The sequence below is a fragment of the Canis lupus genome, chromosome 20 (genome assembly GCF_003254725.2).
Source record: "Canis lupus dingo isolate Sandy chromosome 20, ASM325472v2, whole genome shotgun sequence".
In the NCBI taxonomy this organism is placed as follows: domain Eukaryota; kingdom Metazoa; phylum Chordata; class Mammalia; order Carnivora; family Canidae; genus Canis; species Canis lupus.
The window spans coordinates 25,218,033-25,242,976 of NC_064262.1; the positions used below are offsets into that span (position 1 = coordinate 25,218,033).

The following is a 24,944-nucleotide window of genomic DNA, read 5'->3' on the forward strand; positions in this document are numbered from 1 at the left end:
CTAGCTTTGTGGTTAGGGAACGTCCGTCAGTGTGGCCACCGGATTTCTGCGCGCTCGGGTTATTTGTTTTAGAATAAAAACCTCAGCTGGAGAGAACGCGTGGAAACTCTTAGGAGGAGGTCATTTTCACGTTCACACAGGCCGCGTCCGAGAACAAGAGAAGTCAGAGGGGTCCCCGGCCTTCAGGCCCCGCCGGCCTCCCAGAGGCGGAGGCGCAAGGCTGAGCTCAGAGCCGCTGGTTGGCTGCTCCCGGGGAGGCCCTGAGGGGAGGAGCCTGCTCTAGTGAATGGGGGGACCCGGCTGCCCCCCTGCAAGTGCCCCCGAGCGCAGGGCGGGGGACGCGCCTCCTGTGGCTTGTGGTGCCGGCCGGGCCTGTCCGCGGGCAGCCCCGTCGTCCCAGGGTCCCCCTGCGCTTGCCCGGGGGACCCCAGGAGCCCCGAGCCGTCGGCCGCAGCTCAGGGCCCGTGTGGCAGCTCCCGCCCGGCCGCCCTGGAAGGTGGCCCTGGGCTCGGCGGAGATCTCTGGTGGTCGGTGGGCTCCCAGACGGCACCGGGGCTCCTCGAGGGCCGCCTGCCACCCCTCCCGGAGCTGGGCCTCGGGCTCCGCAGCGGCCCCCGTTCCTAGGAGCCCTTTAGATGATGGCACTGGGCGTCAGGGTGCAGAGCCCGCGAATCTGTCGGCGTGGCGTTGGGGTGCGCCTGCAGGAGGTGGAGGGAATGCCCGCTGGGCTATCACCAGAGTGTCTGCCGGTGAGGAGGGTGCCCCTCACCCCCCCCAAACAGGCTTTCCTTCGGACCACGTAGCCCAGCAGCAGAACCAGCATTCCTTTGCTCCGTGTGTGTTGCAAGGGGCCAGGTTTTGGTTCCTGGGAAAACTCTGGGTAGTTTCCTGTGGAGCTTGTGGTTGGAATTGCCTGGAAGTAGGGGCCCCTTCTCATGGGTGGGCAGTCCGGGGGTACAGGTATCTGATAACCTTGGAGGTTGACCTTTGACGACCTGTCTGGGATTTAATGAATCTCGGGCATCATTTAAAATCTGCGCTCAACAGCAGCAGCAACGCATCTGGGCATCTGGGCTCTTGCTACCGAAAGGCTCTTGCAGGCCCGCCCTGCACCCCCTAGGGGCCTTCCCACAGGCAGAGGCGCAGCTCGCTGTGGCCACATCCTGGCTACCAGGGTGCGTCTCGGATGCAAAGAGCATTTTCCTGCCCTCTTTTTGCCTCCTTTGGGAACCTTTAATCCCCAGTTTTCAGCATGGGTGGTAGGTCACCCTGCCTTTGCATTCCGTTCCACGACTCCGCTGCTGTTCCCTGGAACGGCGATCAGTCCCCTCTTTCCCATGAAGCCCCATGGGTGGTCCACAGAGACAGCCCGGGCTGGTTGAGGGGGTTTCCACTGAACACCGCAAGGAGCCTTTTCAGGTGAGACGGTGTGTGCAATTGCAACCTGTCATCGCTGTTAAATTCGAATAAAGATAAAAGTATTTTATTTCAGAAAGGGGGAAGGCCTGCACACTTCAGACCCGTAATCTGAGTGCAGGTCAGATTTCTACCTGCCCCTCACAGGACAGTCTTATCAGATGGCAGTGCCCTAATTGTGTGTTCTCTTTCTCCCATTCCTCCCTTGTCTCTCCCCCTCCATTTTTGTTTTTTTTGGGTTTTCCCTGTCTCTGGATGTTTGGAAATGGCAGCACTCTGTTTGGAAACAAGATCAAGTCCGTGGCTAAGAGAGCCTTCTCGGGGCTGGAAGGCTTGGAGCACCTGTGAGTATCTCGCCAGACCTTCCCTGACCCACAGGCCTGCCAAATGCGGCTGCCGGGGAAGTCTGCTAGCAATTTAATCACATCTTTGTAAACTGAGAAACAGCCTATTTGGAAACGCCAGCTGCTTCCTTCTCATTATAAGTCAGCTTCAACTTTGGCCTTTATGTTGCCCATGCCAGGAACAGTTACAGAACATATGGCCAGTTGGTGAGCTCCTAATTAATGTGGCTGCTGTTTGGATAAATACCTCCTCCTCCCCGCTCCTGCCCTGCCTCACCATGGCCCTGGCTCCTCCACAGACCCCAGGCTCCTCACCTCGGTGCAGGCGATCTGGCCCGGCCCAGGCTGACTGCCCTGCTGCAGCAGCTTCACCGGGCCGAGCACATGGGGGGCTTGGCCAGGAGGGTTTCTCCTGCTGTGGCCGCCTCCGGGCGCCCGGGAGGAAGAGGATGGAGCCAGCTCGCAGAGTGGCAGATATTGTCACCATCGAGGGCAGATGCCCCTAGTACCTGATTCTTCATCTGTTTTGTTTGGGAGTCCAGTTCAACCTGAATTCTGTTCGGAAAGGTTTTGCCTGCTGACTTGCTGAGCGGGTCTCAAGCCAGCTTTGATGCTGCCCCCAGGCTGGCGTGCCTCCGAGGTTGTCCTACGTGCTTGTCCCAGCCACGTAGAGTGGACTTGGGACGCGGGGTCTGGCTCGTATCTCTGGCACACAGGTGAAACCGGGACTACCCTGAAAGTTCCTGAGCCTCTCAGCTCCACACATGGCTGACTTGAAGGGGGCCCAGGGTTTGTCTGCATAAGTAAAGACTGTTCTTTTGCAGGAACCTTGGAGAGAATGCGATCAGATCTGTCCAGTCTGATGCCTTTGTGAAGATGAAGAATCTCAAGGAGCTGTAAGTACCTGGGACTCCATGGCCCTGGCTAACCTGAGCGGAGAATTCAGAGCTAGAATTGCCTTTATTCCGTGATGCCTCAGTTCATATGCCCGATGGGGCCGTTTGTATTTGTGGGTAGGTTGTCCTTAAAAAAAGTGCCCCATGGAGGCTTATTCCGGGTTAGGGTCAGCACACCTTTTCCTAAAGGGTCACATAGTATTTTCAGCTTTGTGGGCCACAGGGCTCCTGTCACGGCAACTGCACTGTTGTCACAGAGAGCCGCCATAAATAATACACAAATGGATGGACGTGGCTGTGTGCCAGTAAATTCTTATTCACGAAAACCGGGCCTGCAGGCCATAGTTTACTAACCATGGCTCTAAGTGACATGAAATGAATTCTCTTCTAGAAAATGTATAATCATTCCTTTAACGATGTCGAGGGCAAATTTTCCTCATTTAGATTTGCGTAAAATGGAGCAGCTGTATTGAGAAGGGCTTCTAGAATGAGTGTGCTGGCCGATGAGCGAGGCAGAGAGGATGTGTGGGACGGTTACAGGTAGCCGCCGTAGGTGGTGGTGCTGCCGCCATAGACGTTCACCACGGGCCCTTGGGTAACGAGGGTTGGAAGAGCTTGCCTGTGCCCTGGGCTCTGGCCAAGGAGCTCGTCTGGGTATTTAGGTGGCAACACCCGTGCTTCCTTTCTTCTTCCTATACGTTAATCTGATTCTGCAACCAAAAAAGTCTAGCTGTGGTATTAGTTTCCGAAATATTGGGCTTTTGGCTCTTAGAAGAGTTGACAGAAGGGTGGATGCCAGAGGATGGCTGTCTTTGTGTCCTGACCTCATCCTCATTCCCGAGCCACTCCTGGTGGGCCCCAGGGAGAAATGGGGAAGCAGGAAGGCGGAGTTCCCATACTTTAAGATGAAAGCAGGCCCTGGGTGACATTCCTCCAGATAAGTGAGGGGACGGGACGCCTTTTGGCACCTGCTTTATGGCATTTATGTAGCTGCTGAGTAGCTGCTCTTTCTTAGAAGGGTCAGGATCTTAGATGGTGAGTGTTCACGTGTACTTCTTTCAACTTTTCTTTGCAACTTTTCAAATATAACATTGGAAGTAATCTGATTAAATGGGAAGAGGGTATTCTGAGAGAAAAAGGGAAGGACATGGAGATTTTCCTTCTGGCCTCCCTGAAAATTGAGGTTTCCTGAGATGCTTTCCTAGTTGGGAAGAACTAGCCCCTTCCAGGTGCTTAGGACTACCCCACACCCCCCCCCCCCCAAAATATGCTCCAGTGTGGTTCTGGAGGCTCAGCCTCAGCCCCTGCCTGGGTTTCCCACTGCTCGCTGCATGTGCCCTGCTGTGGCTGGCCCTGGGCCCAGTCCTCTGATGGGAGAAATGGTTAATTCCACTTGGTCATTTTCTTCCGCCATCTGATCAAGGCAGGTTGTACTGTGCACTTAGTCATGCTCTGGGTAAATTTCCACAAGCGATGATTAGAAACACACTTTGAGCTGGAATCATGAAAATGCACCGTAAGCCAGCACAGTGATGGGACGGCTGGAGGCGGGAGTTGAGGAAAGCTGTGCCTGTTGGCAGCAGACAAGAAGGAAGAGTAGTGGAAATCTGCAAAGCCTTGGGGTTGCGGGCAGTTCCCAGTCCCGTCTTCCAACCTCACCTTTGTCTTTAAAGCAGTGTGTGGGGGATCCCTGGGTGGCTCAGCGGTTTAGCGCCTGCCTTCGGCCCAGGGTGTGATTCTGGAGACCTGGGATCGAGTCCCATGTCAGGCTCCCTGCATGGAGCCTGCTCCTCCCTCTCCCTGTGTCTCTGCCTCTCTCTGAGTGTGTGTGTGTGTGTGTGTGTGTGTAGGGGAGGTCTGGGGGTCCTTACTGTGTGGCTGGACTTGTTCTTCATCTATCTTGTTAGTCCTTTGTCTTTTTTCAAGAGAGAGAACCAGCACGCATGCTTATGAGAGCTGGGGGGAAGGGCAGAGGAAAGAGAGAATCTCAAGCAGGTTCCACACTCAGCACAGAGCCTGACACCAGGCTCTGTCTCGTGACCCTGAGATCATGACTGAGCTGAAGTCAAAAGTCAGACACCTGAATTAACAACTGAGCCACCCAGAAGCCCCCGTTTGTGGGTCCTGCCTTGCTCTTTAGGAAAGTTTTCTCTCCGCCCCGACTACCCACTCTCTTCCGAGGCCTCGTCTCCTCTGTGTGGGGCGGGCTTCCCTGTGGAGAAGGTAGGAAACCTGAAGCAAGCCAGGCCGGCACGACGTGGTGTGGGCTGTAACTCTTCCCACACGCGCTTCTGATCAGTGATAGATGCCAGACTTGCTTTCCTTGCTGTGTTCCTGGGGCTCAAATGAAATAGGTCCCTGTCCCCCACACAAGTGCCTCAGCTCTCACAGCCACAGCCCAGTGGCTTCCTCGAGACTGACTCAGGCCTTCCTGCTGGTGACACAGAAGGGGGCAGTCGTGCCCCGTGCCTGTGTGATGGGGAGCCTGTGACGGCGCTGCTGACAGCGGGAGAGCCCTTCTCCGGGCGGTGTGGACGTGGGGTCTCCCCGCCAGCCCCCCTGTGGCAGGCGCCCGTTTGGGGAGCCGGGCCTGCAGCTACCCCAGGGCTGGCTGTGGGAGCCCTCCCGGCCCCGCACCACTCCACGGTGGAACAGCCCTCGGGCGACACCTCGGAGCGCAGGGCTCCCTGCCCAGCAAGGACAAATGTAGAACTCGTTAAAAAGAAAAAGCTGATGCTGATGTAAAGGTCAGATGTGGCCAAACATCCCAGTTAGAGTGGCTCTGAGATCAATTATTTCAGTCTTTGAGAAAGCACCTTCCAAAAGTATTTTAGTATCAGATGGCTCACCTGGGAGCCGGGAGGAAGGGGCCGGAAGAGGAGGTGTCCCTGACTTGAGCTTGCAGCGGTTCCAGGCTTGCACTGCACTCCCCCTTGTCGCTTACTAACTTGACAGTTCTCTGCTCCGATAGAGGAAGACAGAAAGCCGGCCTGTTTGGTGGCCTGTTGACACGTGAGGACCGTGGGGTGGGGCGGAGGGAGGAGAGGAGGTTCACGTGATGCTGTGGACCTGCTCGGGACAGGCGTGCGCCCCCTCTGTGGCCGTGCAGGCGGCTGCTCCTTACAGGGGCGCCCGGGCTTCCTCGGCTCCGGCTCCGGCTCCGGCCTCGAGTCTTCCAGGAACAGGCAGCTAGACTCTCCGGTTGACTTGTCTTCTTGTGACTCCTTGGGAAGGAATGTCCGCTGAGATGGCGATTCCGATTTCTGTTTAAAAAGCTTATCCTCAGTTGCTGAGAAATGAAAAAGAAAATATTCTCTGTTTTGGTTGGAGCCTCACAAAACCAGAGTTGTGCACTCTCATGCTCCCTGGGCAGCGGTAATCAGCCAGCAAGCACTGTTCAGGGGGCGGCCCGACTTCTGCTGCCTCCTGAATCGCCCTGCGTAGACGTAAACACGCAGGCAGGCAACCGCCGGCGAGGCTTAGGTTTTGGAAGTAAGGAAACCTTCACCTTTGCCAAATAAAAACCCGACAGCAATATAGAAAAAGAGCCCTCCTCGGAACTTGTTTCAGAATTTAGATCACAGTTTCAGATGGGGTTTAGAAGCCCCAATAGCTGGTCAGGAGTGGGGGGGCGGGGAGTAGAGAGGGGACTGCTCCTCACCCCGTCAGATGGGCAGCGGCTGCACGAGGTGAGCTGGTGCCCCCCCCCCCCCCGGGCAGATTAGAGCAGGGAGTGCCTGGCATTGAACACGTGTGAACTCCGGGGGTGGGGTACGCCATGGGGCATTAAGGCCGTGGTGTCTGCGTCACCTGGGAGCTTGGTAGAAAGGCCAGGTCTTGGGTTCCCCCTCTAACGTCCGAGCCAGAGATGCACATCATGAAAATCTCCAAGTAGATGGTATGTCCTGCCCTAGGTCACTGGAGAGGAACTTGGGAGAAAAATCTCCCTTTCTGGATTGCTGGTGTTAACAACAGACGGTCATCAGAGGGGACTGAGGGAATATCCCTTTCCTGAGGTCCCACCTCAGATGTCCCTTTTGTTTTGCTTTCAGCCGTATTAGCAGTGACAGCTTCCTGTGTGACTGCCAGCTGAAGTGGCTGCCGCCGTGGTTACTGAGCAGGACGCTGCAGGCCTTCGTGACGGCCACCTGCGCGCACCCAGAGTCGCTGAAGGGCCAGAGCATCTTCTCCGTGTCGCCGGAGAGTTTCGTGTGTGGTAAGATTGTCTTCGTGATTTTTTTTTTTTTTCATGAAGGGCAGTGAGGCCAGGAAGAACCTCTCATTATGGGAGTGACTGCTGTGATCAGAGTAAACCCCAATTCCTGGTTACCAATCAGCTCCTGGATGCGATTTATTTCCCACTGAAACCACACATAGTATTTACTGTAGAGACGCCTCATTATGTGGTTCTTGGAGTATGTGCATTTAATCAGAAGGGAGCCTGTGTTGGTTCAGTTACAAATCAGAATAATCAGTTACTGGAAGAAAGTTGTGTTGTCTCAAGACGGCTCTAGAGCCCAGGTTGAGCTGTGAATTTACTCAGTGTATGAGGCTGGGGTTTTAATGTGTGTTTCTTTCCAGCCCCAAGAATGAAAGGTTAAACACAGGAAGAACAAGTCTCAGGAGAACAGTTACTGTAGTAAAAATAATTCCTTGTTGTTGACTTGCACTCTTGCTGTTCCTCCAAACCACTGAAATCTGCACTCGTAGCTTTACGCTCTTTCTCCCTTCTGACCGTTGGAGCATGGGTCTTGCCATCTTTGTGACCAGGGGTGATCAGAATCCCAGGTTTGGTTGCAAAGAGCACAGAAGATGCCGACCGGCTGGAGACTGTGCACGCGCACACACACCACACTCCAGCCGAAAGGCACTGCCTCTTGATCGATGAGACGTGGTCAGAGAAGGAGATGAATTCTGAGCGGTTCCTGGTTTCTAAGCAGGAGTGAGGGTGAGATCAGAAGGTGATCCCCACTAAGCAGGTGGGATCAGAACTCCTGTGCAGGCGTGAGTCCACCTGACTTTTGTCCCCCGCCCAGTCTGTATGGGGTGTGCCTTGGGTGTGATGATCCTCACCAGGAGCTCCCCCAGCAGGGTTGGGACCCCTGCAGTCCACTTCTCCATCCTGCTTCTGGGGCAGAGCGTTAGTTGATGCGCCTGCTGAAGTCTGAGTACAGCTGCCCCCTCTTTACACCTCCGTCCACCACCATTTCTATACATAGGCTTGCCCTCCTGTGCTAATCCAGTCCAGCAAGAAGCCTTAAGAACACCCAGTGAGGTACAGCCCTCCAAAATGAACTTCTGTACTGATCAGTCTGTTGGGACCTCTGTGCAGAATGTAAAATTGCATCTAGCTCCCGTTCCCTAGGACAAAATGATTGTGCAATCCACTGTTCACCAGGGAGCTGGGCCTTGTCCATCAAACTGTTAACCAACCTTCCTGCAATGGAGCTTTCTGTGCCTTCCTCCCTTTTCCTGTCACGGGGCATCATCTGCCCCTTTGGATAAGCCAGGGTGGGACTTGGCCCTGCCTTGCCCTGCCTCTGGCCTGTGGCCCTGGCATGTTCCGGGATCCAGCAGCCCTCTGCTCCCTAGCCCCGCCTCCACATCGTAGCTCAGGCTCACCACCAAAACAGTCACCGGCTCTAAATGGGAATCGTGAAAAACACCTGGCAGGAGATCAGAGTTTTAAGCTGTGTGGGAGTCTTCCCCCTCCTTTTTTATAAAATGGAAAAATTACCACTTCACACTCATGTGCACTGCTAGCATCAAAAAGTCAGATAACAAGTATTGGTGAGGATGGTGGGAAATTGAACCCTCCTCCACTGCGGGTGGGAATGCAGAATGGTGCAGCCCCCTTGGAACACAGCTTGGAAGTTTCTCAATTAAACATAGTTGGGATAACCTGCTTCTAGCTGTGTACCCAGGAGAAACAAAAATATGTCTGCATAAAACTTGGACACAAATGCTCGTGGCAGCATTGTTCAGAATAGCCGAAGAGTGGAAATAATCCAAATGCTCATCACTTGATGAGTAAATAAAATACGGTATAGCCACGTCCTGGAGTATTATTAGGCCATAAAAAGGAATCGTTCATACATAGATGAACCTTGAAATATGTAAAGTGAAAGAAGCCACCACAAAAGACCATACCCTCTATGATTCCTTCCATATGGCAAGTCCAGAAGGAGTGAATGCAGTGTCTAGAATAGGTCCCCATTTAGGGACTGCTGCAGGGGTGGGTGGTAGGTAGGTTGGTGATTACTGGTGGTTTAGGGTGGAGGGAGAAGGGATGGTAGTTAAAAGGTAGGGAGTCTCTTTTTGGAGGGCATGAAAATGTTTGGATATTTACTGTGATGATGTACCATGAACATACATAACAATCACCTGTGTTAAATGTGCTGATTAATAGTCTTCAGAATTTTGAAAAGCTGTATAATCCTCACTACTAATTTTAGAACATTTCCATCACCAGTAAAAGAAACTCTAGGTTCACAGCCGTCACACCCTACTCTCCCATGTCTAGGCCCTGGCAGCCACTACTCTACATTGTATCTCTAGGATTTCTCTGTTCTGGATGTTTCATATAAATGGAATCCTACAATATATGGTCTTTTATGATGAGCTTTTTAAATTTAGCATAAGTTTTTAGTATGTATTAGTTCTTTTTATTTTGGGGGGAGAGAGAGTGTGTGAGTAAGCCATGAGTTGGTGTGGGGAGGGGCAGAGGGAGAGGGAGAGAGGATCTTAAGCAGGCACCACACCCAGCACAGAGCCTGACTCAGGGCTTGATCTCATGACCCTCAGATCATGGTGAGCAGAAATCATCGGATGCTTGACCAGGGAGCCACCCAGGCGCCCCCTTACTTCATTTTTCTTCATTATTTTTTTTTAACGGCTGAATATTACATTGTATAGATAAACATTTATTTAGCCATTCATCAGATGATGGACATTTAGGTTGTTTCTAATTCTTGGTTATTATAAATAATTTTGTGAACATTCACATGTAAATTTTTACGTGAATTCTCTTGAGTGCACACCTGGGAACAGAATTGTGGGTCATAGAGAGAACTCTGTTAACTTCTTGAGCAGCACCATTTCATATTCCCACTAACAAGGAGTGAATGGTATCCTGCAACTGTGTTGAAATCATTTCTTAATTTTGATAGGTTTTTACTGAATTGCTGAAGATTCTCTTTGTATTTTATTATGTCCTTTGCAAAAGACAGTTTTACTTCTTCCCTTCCAATTTTGATAGCTTTTTTCTGGCGTGGTTGCGCTGGGTAGAGCGCCTCGGGTGCAGTGCTGAGGGGAGGTGGTGAGGGCAGACATTCTCGTCTCTTCTGATTGAGGGGGAAGCATACAGACTTTGACCATTAGATAGGATGGTGTGCACTTTTCTTAGATGACCTTTATCTGGTTAAGGAATGCCCTTCTATTTTTAATTTGTTGAGTATTTTCATCATGAAAGGGTGTTAACTTTGTCAAATGTTTTTTGCTGCATCTGTTAAGTGATCACGTGGGATTTTTTTTTTCCCTTTTCCATAAAGGTCCCTAATTTTGTTTTCATCTAATTTTGTTATCTGAGAATACTTGGCTTATACAGTAGAGTCAGGGACTGTTCACTCCTCACCTATCTTTTTGGAAGAATATGTGAAAGATTAGTGGTAATTATTCTTTAATTTTGGGTAAAATTTATCAGTATAGTCATTTGGATCTGGCCTCTTATGTGAAGTTTTAAAATTTGTTTCTCTATTTGGATTTTTTCTTGAGTCAGTTGATAGTTTGTCTTTTTTAGAAGTTGTGCATATATGAGGTTATCTCGTTTGTTAGCATACAGATGGTTCATAGTGTTCTCATTCATTGCTGTAAGGCTCGTGGTCATGTACCCTCTTTATTTTCCTAATTTTAGTGTTTGAAATTTTCTTCCCATCTCCCCAAACTCTGCGAGTCTACAGTCTTCAATTTTGTATTTTCAAAGAAGTAACACGTGTTTTCATTGATTTTTTTTTTCCTCCATCTTTGTCGTTTATTTCTGCTCTAATTATTATTTCCTTTTGCTTGGTTTGGATATAGCTTGTTTTTCTGAGTTCTTAAAGAGGAAGATGAGGTCATTAATTTGAGAACTTTCTTAATGTAGACATCTACAGCTCTAAATCTCTCTAGAAGCATGGTTTTAGGCTTGAGCTTTTAAGTTTTGGTACTTGTGTTTTCATTTTCATTCATCTCAAAATATTTTCTAATTTGTCTTATGATTTCTTCTTCAACTTAAAAAAGTGGAGTGTCGTTTCCACAAATTAGACTCCCAGTATTCCTTCTGATACTGATTCCTGACCTCATTTCACTGTCATTAAAGACACTTTGTAGCATTTCTGTCTTTTTAAAAATTTATCGAGATTGGTTTTTTTAGCATAACATATGGTCTGTTGGAGAATGTTCCACGTGCACTTGAAAATGTTTATTCTACTGTGGTAGGGTGGAATGTTCTGTAGATATCTGATAGGTCTATTTGGCTAATGGTGTCATTTAAGTTTTCTGTTGCCTTGTTGATCCGCCTAATGGTTCTATCCCTCATTGAACATGGAGTATTGAATTGTACAAATTGTTGTTGCATTGTCTGTTTCTTCAGTTTTCTCTGTTTCTGCTTCTTGTTTTGTGGAGCTCTGTTAGACGCACATGTTTGATGTTTAGTCTTTGAGATGATCGTTTTACATTATAAGAAGTTACTCTTTCTCCTTAGTTAACCCTTTCTGTCCTAAAGTCTATATTATCTGATATTAGCATAGATACCATAGCTCTCTTTTGGCAGCTGTTCCTATTTGTGACTTTGAATATAAAGTGTATCTCTTAAAACAAAAAAAAACATGTAGCTGGGTCATGGGTTTTTATCCCATTTTGGTAATCTTGCATTTTGACCAGAAGGTTTAATTGATTTGTTTAATGTAATTACTGATAGGATAGAATTTACTGCTTGCTGTTTGTTTCCTGTGTATTTTAGGTTTTTAGTTCCTATGTGTCTTCATTACTGACTGGTTTCGTATTAGGTATCTTTTGATGTACCATTTTCATTCCTTCTTGTTTATTTTACTATTTTTTTAGTTACTTTCTTAATGATCGCTGTGGGGATTATAATTAACATCTTAAAACAATCTAGTTCAGATTAAAATGAAATTAATCTCAGTGATTACAAAATTTTGCTCCTACTAAGCTCCATTTGTGGAGCTGCTCCTTTGTGGTACTGGTGTCCTGTAAATTACATCTTTATTTATCACAAGCCTATCAACACAGTTTTGTGGTTGTTACTCTATGTAGTTGCCTTTTAAATCAGATAGAAGAGTGTTACAAAAATATTCTGTACTTGCATACTTACATATGTAGTTATTTTAATGGTGCTTTTTATTTCTTTGTGTGAATTTGAGTTACTACTGTGTCCTTTCATTTCAGCCTGAAGGATTCTCTTTAATATTTCTTGTAGGGCAGGTGTGGTAGCAGTGCATGTCAGGTTTTTTGCTTTTAAATCTGAGAGTGATTTAATTTCTCCTTGACTTTTGAAGGACAGTTTTGCTAGATATAGAATTCGTAGCTGACAGTCTCTTTCAGTACTTTGACCATGTTTTCCTACTCACCTCCATGGTTTCTGATGAGAAATCAGCTGCTAATGTCACGGAGGATCCCTTGTATGTGATGGTCGCAGCTCTCCTGTTGCTTGCAAGATTCTTTGTCTTTGACTTCTGACAGTTTGACTATTAAGTTTCTGGGTGGAGACCTTTGAGTTTTACTTTTTGGGTTCATTTAGCTGCTTGGATGGTTGTAAATGCCTATTTTTCATCAAATTTGAGAGGTTTGGGGCTATTATTTCTACAAATATTCTGTTTCTTTTATTCTCCTTCTTGGACTCCCATTATTTGTATGTTTTGTGCTATCCCACAGGTCTTTCTGACTATTCCTTATCCTTCATTGCTTTTTGTTTCTTAGATTGGATAGTCTCAACTTCACTAACTCTCTACCTGCTCAGTTGGGCTTTTGAGCCCCTCTAGTGGATTTTTCATTTCAGTTATTATACTTTTAAACTCCCAAATTTATATTTGGTTTACTTCTACAATTTCTAGTTCTTTTATTTTTAAAAATTTTATTTATTTATTCATGACAGACACAGAGAGAAGGCAGAGACACAGGCAGAGGGAGAAGCAGGCTCCTCACAGAGAGCCCAATGGTGGGACTCGATCCCAGAATTCCAGGATCATGCAGAGCCAAAGGCAGACTCTCAACAGCTGAGCTACCCAGGCGCCCTAATTTCTAGTTCTTGATTGGTGTTTGGTGCGAAAGTATTCAGATACTTCTACTTTTAATTTTCTTAGGCATGATTTCCTTTAGTTCTTTGAACATACTTATAAAGCCAATTTAAATTTTTTATTAAGTTCACGATCTGGGCTTCCCCAAGAACAATTTTCATTGACTGCTTTTTCTTCCTGTTTCTTTGCATGTTTTGCAATTTTTTTGTTGGAAACTGAGCCTTTAAAATAATATGGCAACTCCAGAGATCAGATTCTCCTCTGTTTTCCCCCTGGTTTGCTGTTATTCTGTTTATCATTACAACTCGTTTAGTGACTTTTTTAGACAAATATTGTAGTCTGTTCTGTGCAGCCACTACAGTCCCTCCCTGGTTAGCTAATGACTGGACAGAAAATCCTTAAATCACTTCGGAAAGCCACTCATCCTTTGCCCAGCATCTCTGTTGTATGTTGACGGTATGTCACTACTTCCTGTTTAGTACCAAACCATACTCACAGATAAGAAATGAGGATCCTCTCAGGTCTGTCTTGGGCATGCAAATCGCCCTGCATGTGCACGTGGCCTTCTAGAGCCTTAAGAACATGTTGGACCTTTTCAGTGCCCATGGTCTGCATTTCATTCACTGTTTTTTCTAGTTTTTTGGCCAGTGTCTTTTTGGCCTCAGCTGATATGGCCTCACCATGGGCTGCTGCTTGTTTCCATCAGATGTCCAATGGGGAGGGCTTCCTTGCTGAGCCAACTGCCTCAGGTCACATAATGCCAGAGGATGGGGCTTTTGTTGGGGCTCCAAACCCATTCTGCCCCTCTCGGTGGTTGTTAAGCTGTTGGGTTTTAAGGATACTACAAAGCTAGGGAGAGAGGGATGGAACGTAAGCTAAGCTAAATTAGAATGCCACAAAGCTCATTTTCCTTCCTGAAATTCAGGCATTTTCTCGAGTCAACCCTCCCGTTGTTACGGCCTTTTGGTTGTTAGAGCCTTCTGGAATTCTTAAAAAGTTAATCATAACCATTTTTGCTAGTGTTGTTGTGGCTTTCATGGAGGTACAGATTTTTGGAAGAGTTTGTCTTGCATTCTGGAAGTGCTTCCTACTCCACTCCTTTTGTAGTGAAGTTTGTGGGTAAGGTCTATGCAGTCATGACTGATGAGAATCACTTCCTGACTCTGTTAGTGTGTTCTGTGTTAAGGTAGTAAGCAAGTGAGGCGAACCGTGGCATTCTCATGGAAATTCTTGAAATAAATGCTTTGGTACACGCATGTCAGTGGATGGGTTTGTAATCAAGGAGTTTGGTCGTAGAGGTGATACTGCCCAGAGGTTTATAATTGGATAAGGCCAGATATCCGTGGTATGAGTCGCTTATGGTGTTTGGTGGAGCTGAGGGCAAGCAGAGACCCTGAAAGATGTGGTCCCTCTGTGTCCTGAGAACCTGGGTGGGAGACTCTTAAATTCGGCTCTCCTCTCCCCAGATGACTTACCAAAGCCACAGATTATCACCCAGCCAGAGCCCACTATGGCTGTCGTGGGCAAGGACATCCGGTTCACGTGCTCAGCAGCCAGCAGCAGCAGCTCCCCGATGACATTTGCCTGGAAGAAGGACAACGAGGTTCTGGCCAACGCCGACATGGAGAACTTTGCCCACGTCCGCGCACAGGATGGGAAGGTGATGGAGTACACCACCATCCTGCACCTGCGCCACGTCACCTTCGGACATGAGGGCCGCTACCAGTGTGTCATCACCAACCACTTTGGTTCTACCTACTCCCACAAGGCCAGGCTCATTGTGAATGGTAAGGAAGTGCTGTTCACTCCGGTGTAGGAGTCCCCTAGAGCCACCCGTGCTTCTCTGTGATCCGGGTGGGAAGGATACAGAGAGGAGACACGCAGCTTCATTGGCACATTACTGTATCACTAGCACCCGGCTGGCCCCCGAGCAAGTTTTGTAGATTTCATGAAGGCTTTTTCTCAGTGATTTACCTGTTTTTGAGGACTTATTTTCTTATCCAGCTGTTATGTTAAATGAAATCATGGGGCCAAGCCTCGTATTTTTATCCATTTATTATTCTTCGCAAACTTTGACGTCTGATATCCAGATCCCAAGCAAACCCTGACTATAGTGAAGCACCTGCCCTTCGAGCTTTAGAGCCTATCAAGGTGGCTTTTCTCAGGGCTGCTATTTGTTAGTGAGTTTAGGGTAGAAGAAGACAAGTCAGTAAGTAGCTAGAGTAGGTAAGCCCCCACCACAGTAACCTGGTTATTAAACCTCCCGTTAAAAAGTGCTGGAACCACCGTGTCTTGAAGCCCTTAAAGATCACAGGAAAACACAGTCTTTACCCCACTTTGGCCTACTGTCTTGGCTTATCCTGAAGGAGTCCTCTTTGTTATCAAAAGCTCCGTGAGCAGTTAGACTTCCCACTGAAATGACCTTGATGGGAACTGCAGTGATGCCCCGGTCTGTGCTGGATGCTCACCGCTGGGTCAGGGAGTATGTGGCAGAAATAAGCTAACCAACTGCCTACAGCTCGTGAGCATCCGGTGACGTGGCCCCAACACCCCTCCCCTCCATGGGTTTCTTCAAGAGGGAAGGGCCATCCTGTTGCTCTGCCCAGGGTGAGGGCTGGTCTTCCTTCCTGCTCTCATTACATCCTGTTGGAGCAGATACCTTTGTTTCCCGGGCTCTGTTCCGGTGGCTACTTAAGGCAGGCAAGTGTCAGACCCCAGCATTTATGGGGTATCTCCATATGGAAAGATTGCCTCATAAGGGATCAAAGGGGAATGGCTTCATAGAAAGTTTCCATCTGAGGGGGTGAGAGCAGTCCTGGAAGGAAGAGGCTGGGCAGTTTTGGGAAGCCTACTGCTCTCTCAAAGGCGGTGGGCACTCTCACCGTCTGTTCTAGCCCAATGTTGGCACAAAGGGTGGGGAGGGGACACCCCCATATAGAGCGGGAGGTCTCTTTCCCAGAGGATTGTCCGGCCTTTGCATCCTGCTTTTCCGTAATGCGAGCCTGACGGTATGTATTTTGCAGTGTTGCCGTCATTTACCAAAATCCCCCACGACCTCGCCATCCGCACCGGCACCACGGCCCGTCTTGAATGTGCGGCCACCGGCCACCCTAACCCCCAGATCGCTTGGCAGAAGGATGGAGGCACGGATTTCCCTGCTGCTCGTGAACGACGCATGCACGTCATGCCCGATGATGATGTATTTTTCATCACAAATGTGAAGATAGAGGACATGGGGCTTTACAGCTGTACCGCCCAGAACTCGGCCGGCACCGTTTCCGCGAACGCCACCCTGACAGTCTTTGGTTCGACCACTCATCCCCTAAGTATATGAGTACACGTGTGCGGATGTGGGAGAGGGCCCTCGAATAGCACAGATACCTAGTGGCGAGGTTCTCAAACGTTCTGTGGAACCTACAGTGGCTGAATGTGGTGTCCTGGTTCTAGTTGTTTAAAATGTTGAGATGTTGAGCTGCTAACATTTTCTTGAACAAGTGGTTTTGTTTTTTTTTTTTTTTTTTTAAGATAGCCACTGAATTAAGGGAATATTTTTTATAGAGCTTTGATATGGAACATTCTAGACCTGGCCTGCTGAAGAATAGAGGCCTGGCCCAGGAGAGGTGGGGGAGGAGGGGTTTCTGTGTGGCTCGGGGTTAGTTCCCCCTCCTTGTTGAAGCCACCCCCCCCCAGGATGGTAATGATTTAGTCATTGTGTTCGGTCTTCTAAAAAGCTCGCCACTCTGATAAAAGATCTCACGTGGCACTTCACTGAGGTGTTGGACTGTGCTTTGTCCAGAAGACAGGGCAGGCCCACAGAATAACCATATGGTCTCCTCTGACTTCTTGCAGAAACCCCGTCCTTGGTGGTACCTCTGGAAGACCGTGTGGTGTCTATGGGAGAGACGGTGGCTCTCCAGTGCAAAGCGACCGGGAACCCCACCCCCCGCATCACCTGGTTAAAGGGGGGCCGCCCCCTGAGCCTCACTGAGCGACACCACTTCACCCCCGGCAACCAGCTGCTTATCGTTCAGAATGTGGTAGTGGAGGACGCGGGCCAGTACACGTGCGAGATCTCCAACACCCTGGGCACGGAGCGGGCGCACAGCCAGCTGAGCATCCTGCCCGCCCCTGGCTGCAGGAAGGATGGCACCACTGTGGGCATCTTCACCATCGCAGTGGTGTGCAGCATCGTCCTGACGTCCTTGGTCTGGGTGTGCATCATCTACCAGACCAGGAAGAAGAGTGAGGAGTACAGCGTCACCAACACAGGTTAGCCGCTGCTGGCTGAGCTCGCCGAGGGGAGAAGAGCGGTGCTGTCCGTAGAGGAGGCAGGTCCACAGGGGCACCCTTGGCCCGTGCTTGGTGGCCGCCGTGTGCTGGCTTGTTGCCGCAGTGACCTCACGGTACTGTGCTTCTGCTAGTCCTGGCTCCACTGCCATCACTGCGCTCTCTTTTGCGGGCTCAGACCTCCGACTGCTCCATTTTTGCACCCAGGTGGGGAGCGAGGCTAAGCTGGGCCCTCCAGACAAGCTCTCTACACAGCCTGGGCGGCTGCTGTTGACAGATTCTGCTGTCTGGGCCTGACGGTTAACAAGTGTTTTCATTTCTTATCACCACAAAAGATCAGGGTACCTGGTATTTGACTGTCCTGTCTCCTTGCAGATGAAACCATTGTGCCGCCGGATGTTCCAAGCTACCTCTCTTCTCAGGGGACTCTTTCTGACCGACAGGAAACTGTGATCAGGACTGAGGGTGGCCATCAGGCCAATGGGCACATCGAGAGCAACGGTAAGGCCTCAGAGCCTGACGTGGCCATGTCCTCAGGAGCCTCCTGCCCCTTCCCAGGGCAGGTGCATGGCTGTACGTTGAGCACATCTGACCCAGAAAGCTGGGCGACTCAAGCCTTCTGTCGGGTTCTCTTAGCCCTGCCCTGTGCATGGTCTGCAAGGTTTTAAAAATCCAACCCCCAGGAAGTTACTACATGGGGCTTACATCTCCTAGTCAGGATGAGGTAGGATTGAAATAAGAAGCCGCAAAGGGCATTACAGGTCCTGAAAGCAACCCATTCGTTGAGTAGGGGATAGGCCCAGGCCTGCTCTGTGGCCCCATGTCTGCTACTAGAACATTCTCCTAGGGTGAGCTACCTCTACAGGGGAGACTGCATGCTTGCAGGGGCAGGTCTGTCCTTCTAAGAACTGCTCACCAGCACGGCTCTGAACACCAAAAGGCCTGCCTGCGGGGAAGCCTGTTACAAATGCTCCTTGCTGGTCAGCCCAGGCACCTACCACCGTAAAGAACATTGTAAAAAGGACCATTCTAGTAGCCTTGCCACTTGTTCTCATCAGGCTGACTCTGAGGAGTGAGCCCCTCATTTCTAACTGTGGGAATCTACTGCAGGTGTTTGTCCGAGAGACGCAAGCCTCTTTGCAGAGGTGGACGCTCATGGCGTTACGTGCAGGCAGCCCCAGCTCTGCACCGGATGTAACAAGGAGCCGTGGGACGGGATGGAGAAAGCCCAGCGGAGACCTGGTCCGCAGAAGATGGGTAAGAGATGCTCTCATCAGGCAGCCTTCAGTTCTTGAAATTAAAATTCAAGTAGACCTGTTCATTCAGTGAGAGAGATGCATTACCGGTCTAAGTCTAGCTCAGAGTTTGGTATTCAGTGCATAAACAGGAAGCTGTGGCCTGGCTCTTGTAATCTGAAGTAGCATGTCTCCTAAATAAATCTGTGCTGTGGTGAGCCTGGGCTTGAACTTTCCAGATTTATAGGCAAATTAAATAAGGGGCAAGGCCCAAATCAAAGTCTCTTTTCACCAGGGCTGTTTCTGAGACTATTTGTCTAATTATTCCAAAGACTCCTGACACCACAGGGATGTCATGCAGTGGGATTTTTTTTTTCCCCCCTCTGTGATCAGAGCAGTAGGACCACTTTCTCTCATGAAGCAATTAATCTGAAATGCTGAAACATGGAGGGCCCCTTCTTCACTAATGGCTCGGTATCAGCCCAGTCCTTTCTCTGGGCTGATGCAACACTTGGGGGAAGAGGAGAGTTTTCATAGAGTTGGTCTGTGCAGGCCCCTGGAGCTCCCTGTTCCGGGTGGGGATGCAGACCTTGGTGGCCATGGCTCTAATCTGTCTCCGTCCCCGCAGAGCACAGTGGCCCGGCTGCGTGCGGTGACTGTAACACTGACTCGGACGGTTACTCCAAGGAACAAGCTTTCTATCCTCAGCCTGTGACCAGAGATGGCGCACAGCCCGGTACACTAAGCAGCCAGGAGCCCAGTCAGACGGACCGGGAACATTCTCTGCATCATATGACCAGTGGGACTGCTGACAGGTCCCGTGCCGACTGCAAGGGGTCCCTCTATCCCAGTAACCACGACAGAATGCTGACACCCTTGAAGAAAAAGCCAATGGCACCTCCAGATGGGAAAGGTAGATGTTCATGGTCTTCCAAGGAGGCACCTGCAGGTGGGGGCGGGGAGGGGGTCGGTAAGCAGCCGGACGGGAGGCTCTGACATGCCCTCTCCTTTCTCACAGGGGCCTCCTCTTGGACTTTAGCGAGGCTGTGTGAGCCAGACTCCATAGACCTCCAGCCTCCCTCGACATTAACTCCAGGCAGTCCTGAGCTCCCAGAAGCCTCCTCGGGCTTTCCTGACGTCCCCAGTGAAGGCCAGCACTTGCTTCTTTCCAACGGACACCTCCCCCAAGCGTGTGACTCCAGTCCCGAGTCCCTACCGCTGACAGGACAGCTCCCCGGGCAACGGGGCGTACCCCTGCTCTTTGCACCGAAAAGCTAGGCTTTGTCTACCTCAGCTCTTGTGTCCGTCTCTACAGGAAAGAGGTAGGAGAGGCTGTAAGGAAGCTTGAGTTCAAGCGTCACTGATGTGTACAGAGTTTTTAAACTTCCATGTGGAGTGTCCGTGGTCTAAAGGACTTGCAGCTGAAGCACAGAACCGCCAGAGGCTATTGTGTACAAAAGCAGAAAAGTATTTGATACCATTGTACATAAGAGTTTTCAGAGATTTCCTATATATTATATATCTTTTGCAGAGGCTATTTTAATCTTTAGTGCATGGTTAACAGAAAAAAAAGTACAATTTTGACAATATTATTTTTCATATCAGGTTGCTGTTTAATTTTGGAAGGGGGGCAGGGAATAATAGTTCTGGTGCCTTAATGCATGGATGGAAGTTGTAGAAGCTAAAAACCACATTTGCTCCTAGGAGTATCTGGCGGGTGGGGAGGGGAAGTCCTTGGGTTTGTATTGCACTTCATAGGCCAGCCCCGTGGGAGGCTGTACGGCCCGAGCCTTCGTGTGCGTTGGAACTCACTTCCTGTCAGTATTGCTCACGTGTGGCTGCTCTCGCAGCTCCCCTCCCTGCAGAGTCCAGAGATGCCCATGTCGTCCTGTACCTCTGCCATACGTGACTTTCTTGAAAGTTTAAGTTCTTGCCAAGCAGGACGGGGGTGGTTAATCTGCCACGAGGCATTTGTTCCAAGCAATTAAGCACTGCCTGCCTTTCTTCTATGAGAAAAGCAAATGTGGTTGTCATCCGTATCGTTCGATTGTCATTCGAGGCTTTTTATTAAGGTAGAGGCTGCTGGTGTTGGTACCTGTGGATTTTTCAATAGTGATGTTTTAGTTCTGCCAATATAATTAATATGACATTGATCATGGGGGAGAAAAAGGATCGAGTCCTTACTTTTCAGGGCTAGCTTATCTCTACTGAGGATCCGGAGCCTGTCTCTCCACGTCCTTCCCTCCCACCGACAGACCCGGGCTGGGACTGTACAAGCTTAAGAAGCCCTTGACCGGGGCCTATTTGCACTTTGGAGACCTGTAGCTAACCATCTTGTGAGTGCCAATGTGTATTTCAGGAAAAACTGCATTGAAACAAGGTCCTTAAAATCTCAGAAAGCAAGTTCCTTTAGCCAAAAAGCTGAAGGTACAGACTGACAAAATGGTTGTTAAATTTTACTGTCCGGTGTCATCACTGTTCTAAAAGGTAAGCACATTCAGACTTGTGTTCTCAACAGTCAACTGATTAATGTTACTTCCACAAAATATGTGAATTTGCTGCTTCTGAGAGGCAATGTGAAAGAGGAAGTATTACTTTTATGTACAAAGTTATTTATTTATAGAAATTTTGGTACAGTGTACATTGAAAAACATGTAAAATATTGAAGTGTCTAACAAACGGCGTTGAAGTGTCTTTAATAAAGGTTCATTTATAAATGCTGATTGTGTGGCTGGGGCATTCTTCTACCTATGCTGTAAGCGGCACTGTTTCACCCCGTTCTGTTCCAAAAACTCCCTTACATTCTGCCTTTAATTATCTGTTTTCCCAAAAAGGGGAAAATTTCTTCTCGGCAAGCAAAATCATATACTTGTTTGCTCCGGGGAAGATACACCACCCCTGGATTCCTGAGATTTCTAACAAACACCTGGAGCTTATTAGTCAAGCTCTGAAATGGTGACCTCCCCCATTTCGTCCCTTCTAATTTCCAGTACTGCGCAACAGACCTGACCAGGCGTGGAGAAATGGTGCTGTCTCCCCGCTGGCCCAGGCCCCTCCTCTGGGGCTCGCGGGGAGGGGGACTCAGGTCCTCAGTGGGCCCACCACGCCCTCCCAGGCCCTGGGCTGCAACTGCTGGCTCTGTCTCACACCACGTGGGCTGCTGGACACTTCTCTGTAAAATAATACAGTCGTGTTCTTTAGGGGACATCTGAGGGTAATTAGGAACAGCAGCCTGGCTGCCAGAAGAATGCCTGCTTGCACCTGCAGTTCATTGTTTTTAAACGGAGCCCGAAGCTTCACCACAGGGAGACACCCAGTGGCGGGCACCACTTTCCTGCTCCCTGTCGAGCTCCCCCCCCTCCCCCCCGCCCACCACGACCCAGTGAGAAGCGTCTCTGCCTCCCTCGGTGTCCGCTAGCACGGGGCAGGAGAGGCAGGACAGCTACAGATCCAATGAAGGCTCTGGGCAGCATCACCACATGGATTTATTACGGGGGTCTGAGAGGAGGGCTGAGGGCACCACCAGGGCCAGGGCTCCGGTCCTCGCACACCCGAGCCTGGCGACTGCAGCTGCTCGCACGGCGTCCCCTTTCCTGAGAGCAGAGCATGGGGCACCGTCCGGAGTCAGGGGCTCGCTCTGCCAAGTTCCAACAGCAAGCTGCGGGTTTGCTCATAAGCACCAAGAAAGATGAAACCTCCCAGACTGATGGCTGCCGTTCGAGGGAAGACACCTGCAAATAATCTAGGGGAGGAAAAAAGCAGAAGGAAAAGATTTTTTTTAAATTGGTGTGTGTAAAAAAGGTTAAATTCCAACACCCACAGCTTGCACAGCTCAGCACACCATGCCCATTAAACCCGACCCAGCACTTAGAGCGTGTGCTTTTGCTCTCAGAATGGCACTGAATTACATTCCCAAGCAGACTCGTTGAAGTTGGGTCCCAGCTGCTTGTTAGCCAACGTGGCTAAATACCAAACCACTTACTCGTGAGCCTCACAATTAAGTCTAATAATTAGTTAAGAAAAACTCTGTCTCCACAACAGTCCCGTTGAAAACCTGCACACCGGCTGTGTCCCTGGGAGATGAGGAACCGGACCCTGGGAGTGGAGTCACAGGCCTAAACCGTGGGGTGGGCCTCGGCCCACCCTGGGGATGAAGGTAGGCTCTGCGTGTTGGAGATTTTCCCACAAATCCGCCGCTCCTCCCAGTGACTCAGTTGCATTTTGTCCTGACCCGAGAGGCCCCCGGATGTGATGCTAGACCAGGGAAGTGAGTCTCCATGCATTCCCTAGTTGTCTTCTCCTCTGGGGAAGGACCAGAAAGGCCAACGACCCAGGCAGAGCCTCTCGAAGGTTCAGTCCCCACACACCACATGAGGCCGGTCAGAGGTGCGAATAATCAAAGGCAGAGTAAAGAACAATATTACTGGGCATGCAAATTGGAGGTTCCCTCTTGAAAAACCACCCCGTGGCTGTGCACAGGCATTTGTTCGAAGGGGTTCGTCACAGCCCTGCCGCTAACCAGAGAGACTGCAGAGGCCCCGCCTGAGGCGGCCCACAGGAACCGACGCAAACTCCCACAGCAGGCTCTGACTAAAGTGCAGTCCCCAAGCTGTGCACGTGATCACGGCAAGGATGGGTCCTCAACTTTCTCCGGGGGGCCAGGATGACAGGAAACATTCCCTGTCTTTCTAGAATAACAGCCTTTTTACCAAGAGTGTGACTTCTGTAAGCAGAAAAAATCAGAACTAAAGGGCTTTGTAGTGAGGACGCTCTGGATGAGGTCTAGGGAAGGAAAGTGTAAGTGGTCAGGTTTTCTGAAAAGGACATAACCCCTAAGAGGAGGAACATCCACAATAAGCTAAGTAGGGACTGGCCAAGAACGTGGATGGAGAGGGACCCGCGCCCCGGTTTCGGCCCCCCTGCTGGGACAGGTCAGCGGCCTCCTGAGCGTTGCACGGCACTTCTGAGGAAAATGGACTTCGTGTTGGGGGGGCCCCTACTTTGGTTGGCAAAGTAAGGATTTAAGTCATTAAGTGAAGTACTACAGACGAGAATCTCTTGTTCTTGTCTAGAAGTAACCATGGAAGCGATACAAGGAGAAAAGCCGGCTCAGCGTCAGGCACGGTTTCTGGGCTCGGTGCTCGGTGAGGACAGAAACTGCTCAATTACGGCTTCGAGGCCCCTGGGACCCTCCTGCCCGACCTACAGAGAAGGGGGCCAGGAGGGAGGCCTGCAGGGGCCGGCACGGGGGGGGGGGGGGGGGGCCTCTGCCACCAAAGCCTCCCTCCCTCCCTCCCTCCCGAGCGGCCTGTCTGGGTTCAGCCCTTGCTGCTACTGAACTCGGCTGCTCCTGGCTGCTCCTGGCACGAGGCAGATGGAAGCACTTCATGGTTTCACTAGATGACAATTGACTCTATGAACATAATTATAGCCTTAGAGCAGAGTCATTTGTAGAGCAAGCGCCCCAACCCACGAGGGGGCCGACACTTGAGCGGAGGGGGGCTGGGGCTGTGCGCACGGGCGGCCGCGGGCGTTACACGAAGGGCGCGGCCCAGAAACGGGGCAAGGCAAGGGGCAAGGAGCGATGCGGGCCCAACGGGCTTCGCCATCCGCTTTCCGGCTGGTGGACTGGGGAGCGAGTGGGGTTTTCATCCGGGAGAAGCCTGTCCGCCGCAGAGCGGAGAGCCAAGTAGGCGCCAGCACGTGGTCGTCCCTGTGAACCAGCATGGCACCACCGAAGCGTCCCCACTGCCCCGGGAGGCCAGCACGGGTGCTCCCGCGGGGCAGGTGTGCTCAGGCTGGAGGAGGGGCGGCAGGGGCCGCGTGGGAAGCAGACAGGTTGGGTCGGGGCCCTGGATGCCCAGGGCTGGGGGGTGGAGCAGGGGCCCAAGCTGGCAGGGATCTTTTTGTTTTGCTTGCTTTTAGTTACAATTCTTTTGTCAAGTTAGTTGGTGCCTTTGATCCTCTCAGTAGGAAGCTGGTGGAAAGGAGCATCTCTTGAAGGACAAGTGCGGCTGCTTGGAACACTCTAAGGACAGCACCGTGCACTACTGAGAGCCCCAGCTTGAGAAGCAGATTTCCACATTACCTTCGCAGGGCTGACACTGGGGACACTGGGGCCTCTGCCTCTCATTCTGGCGCGGCCTATTTACTTAACACCAAGCACGCAGCCCAGCTAGGACAGGGAGGGCTCCGTTGCCATCAGCTCCCCGAGGGAAGGCCTCGGCAACCCTGCCCACCCTGCCGTACCCGCCTCTGGCCGCGGTCTCAAGAAAGGCAGATGCACTGCAGCTCCATACCAAGTCCACAGAGCTGAGTCAAGAGCAGAGGTCTGACCCGTAGTTGCCATAAAATCAAACATGAGCAACAGTGAAACAGATCGGGCAGCGAAATTCAGCATACGGACTTTATGGTCTAAAAGAGCCACTGCAGGCAACATGTCTGTGACCCCAAACCTGCTGGAAACACTGAGAA

The 24,944-nt window shown here is 50.4% G+C and overlaps 2 protein-coding genes across 37 annotated transcripts in view; one reads left to right on the forward strand and one right to left on the reverse strand.

Annotated features, from left to right (window-relative positions):
* Window positions 1-21,193, forward strand: part of LRIG1 (leucine rich repeats and immunoglobulin like domains 1) — a 111,099-nt gene extending 89,906 nt beyond the window's left edge. The window contains exons 10-19 of one of the 2 annotated variants that reach the window (XM_025456501.3): window positions 1,689-1,760; window positions 2,585-2,656; window positions 6,709-6,872; window positions 14,415-14,735; window positions 15,972-16,274; window positions 16,798-17,217; window positions 17,611-17,736; window positions 18,346-18,492; window positions 19,099-19,383; window positions 19,489-21,193. In XM_025456501.3, coding sequence (XP_025312286.1) covers window positions 1,689-1,760; window positions 2,585-2,656; window positions 6,709-6,872; window positions 14,415-14,735; window positions 15,972-16,274; window positions 16,798-17,217; window positions 17,611-17,736; window positions 18,346-18,492; window positions 19,099-19,383; window positions 19,489-19,748 — 2,170 coding nt within the window. In that variant the 3' untranslated portion in view covers window positions 19,749-21,193. The remainder of the gene's footprint in view (window positions 1-1,688; window positions 1,761-2,584; window positions 2,657-6,708; window positions 6,873-14,414; window positions 14,736-15,971; window positions 16,275-16,797; window positions 17,218-17,610; window positions 17,737-18,345; window positions 18,493-19,098; window positions 19,384-19,488) is intronic. The other variant, XM_025456502.3, reaches the window with a different exon arrangement.
* Window positions 19,964-24,944, reverse strand: part of SLC25A26 (solute carrier family 25 member 26) — a 193,777-nt gene continuing 188,796 nt past the window's right edge. For 24 of the 35 annotated variants that reach the window (XM_035703501.2, XM_049097913.1, XM_049097911.1 and 21 more), the window contains 3 exons: window positions 22,022-22,212; window positions 21,476-21,642; window positions 19,964-20,565 (listed from right to left, as the gene is read on the reverse strand). In XM_035703501.2, coding sequence (XP_035559394.1) covers window positions 20,538-20,565; window positions 21,476-21,642; window positions 22,022-22,212 — 386 coding nt within the window. In that variant the 3' untranslated portion in view covers window positions 19,964-20,537. Of the gene's footprint in view, window positions 20,566-21,475; window positions 21,643-21,937; window positions 22,213-24,944 lie in introns of those variants that run through there. The other 11 variants (XM_049097920.1, XM_049097916.1, XM_035703502.2 and 8 more) reach the window with 2 other exon arrangements.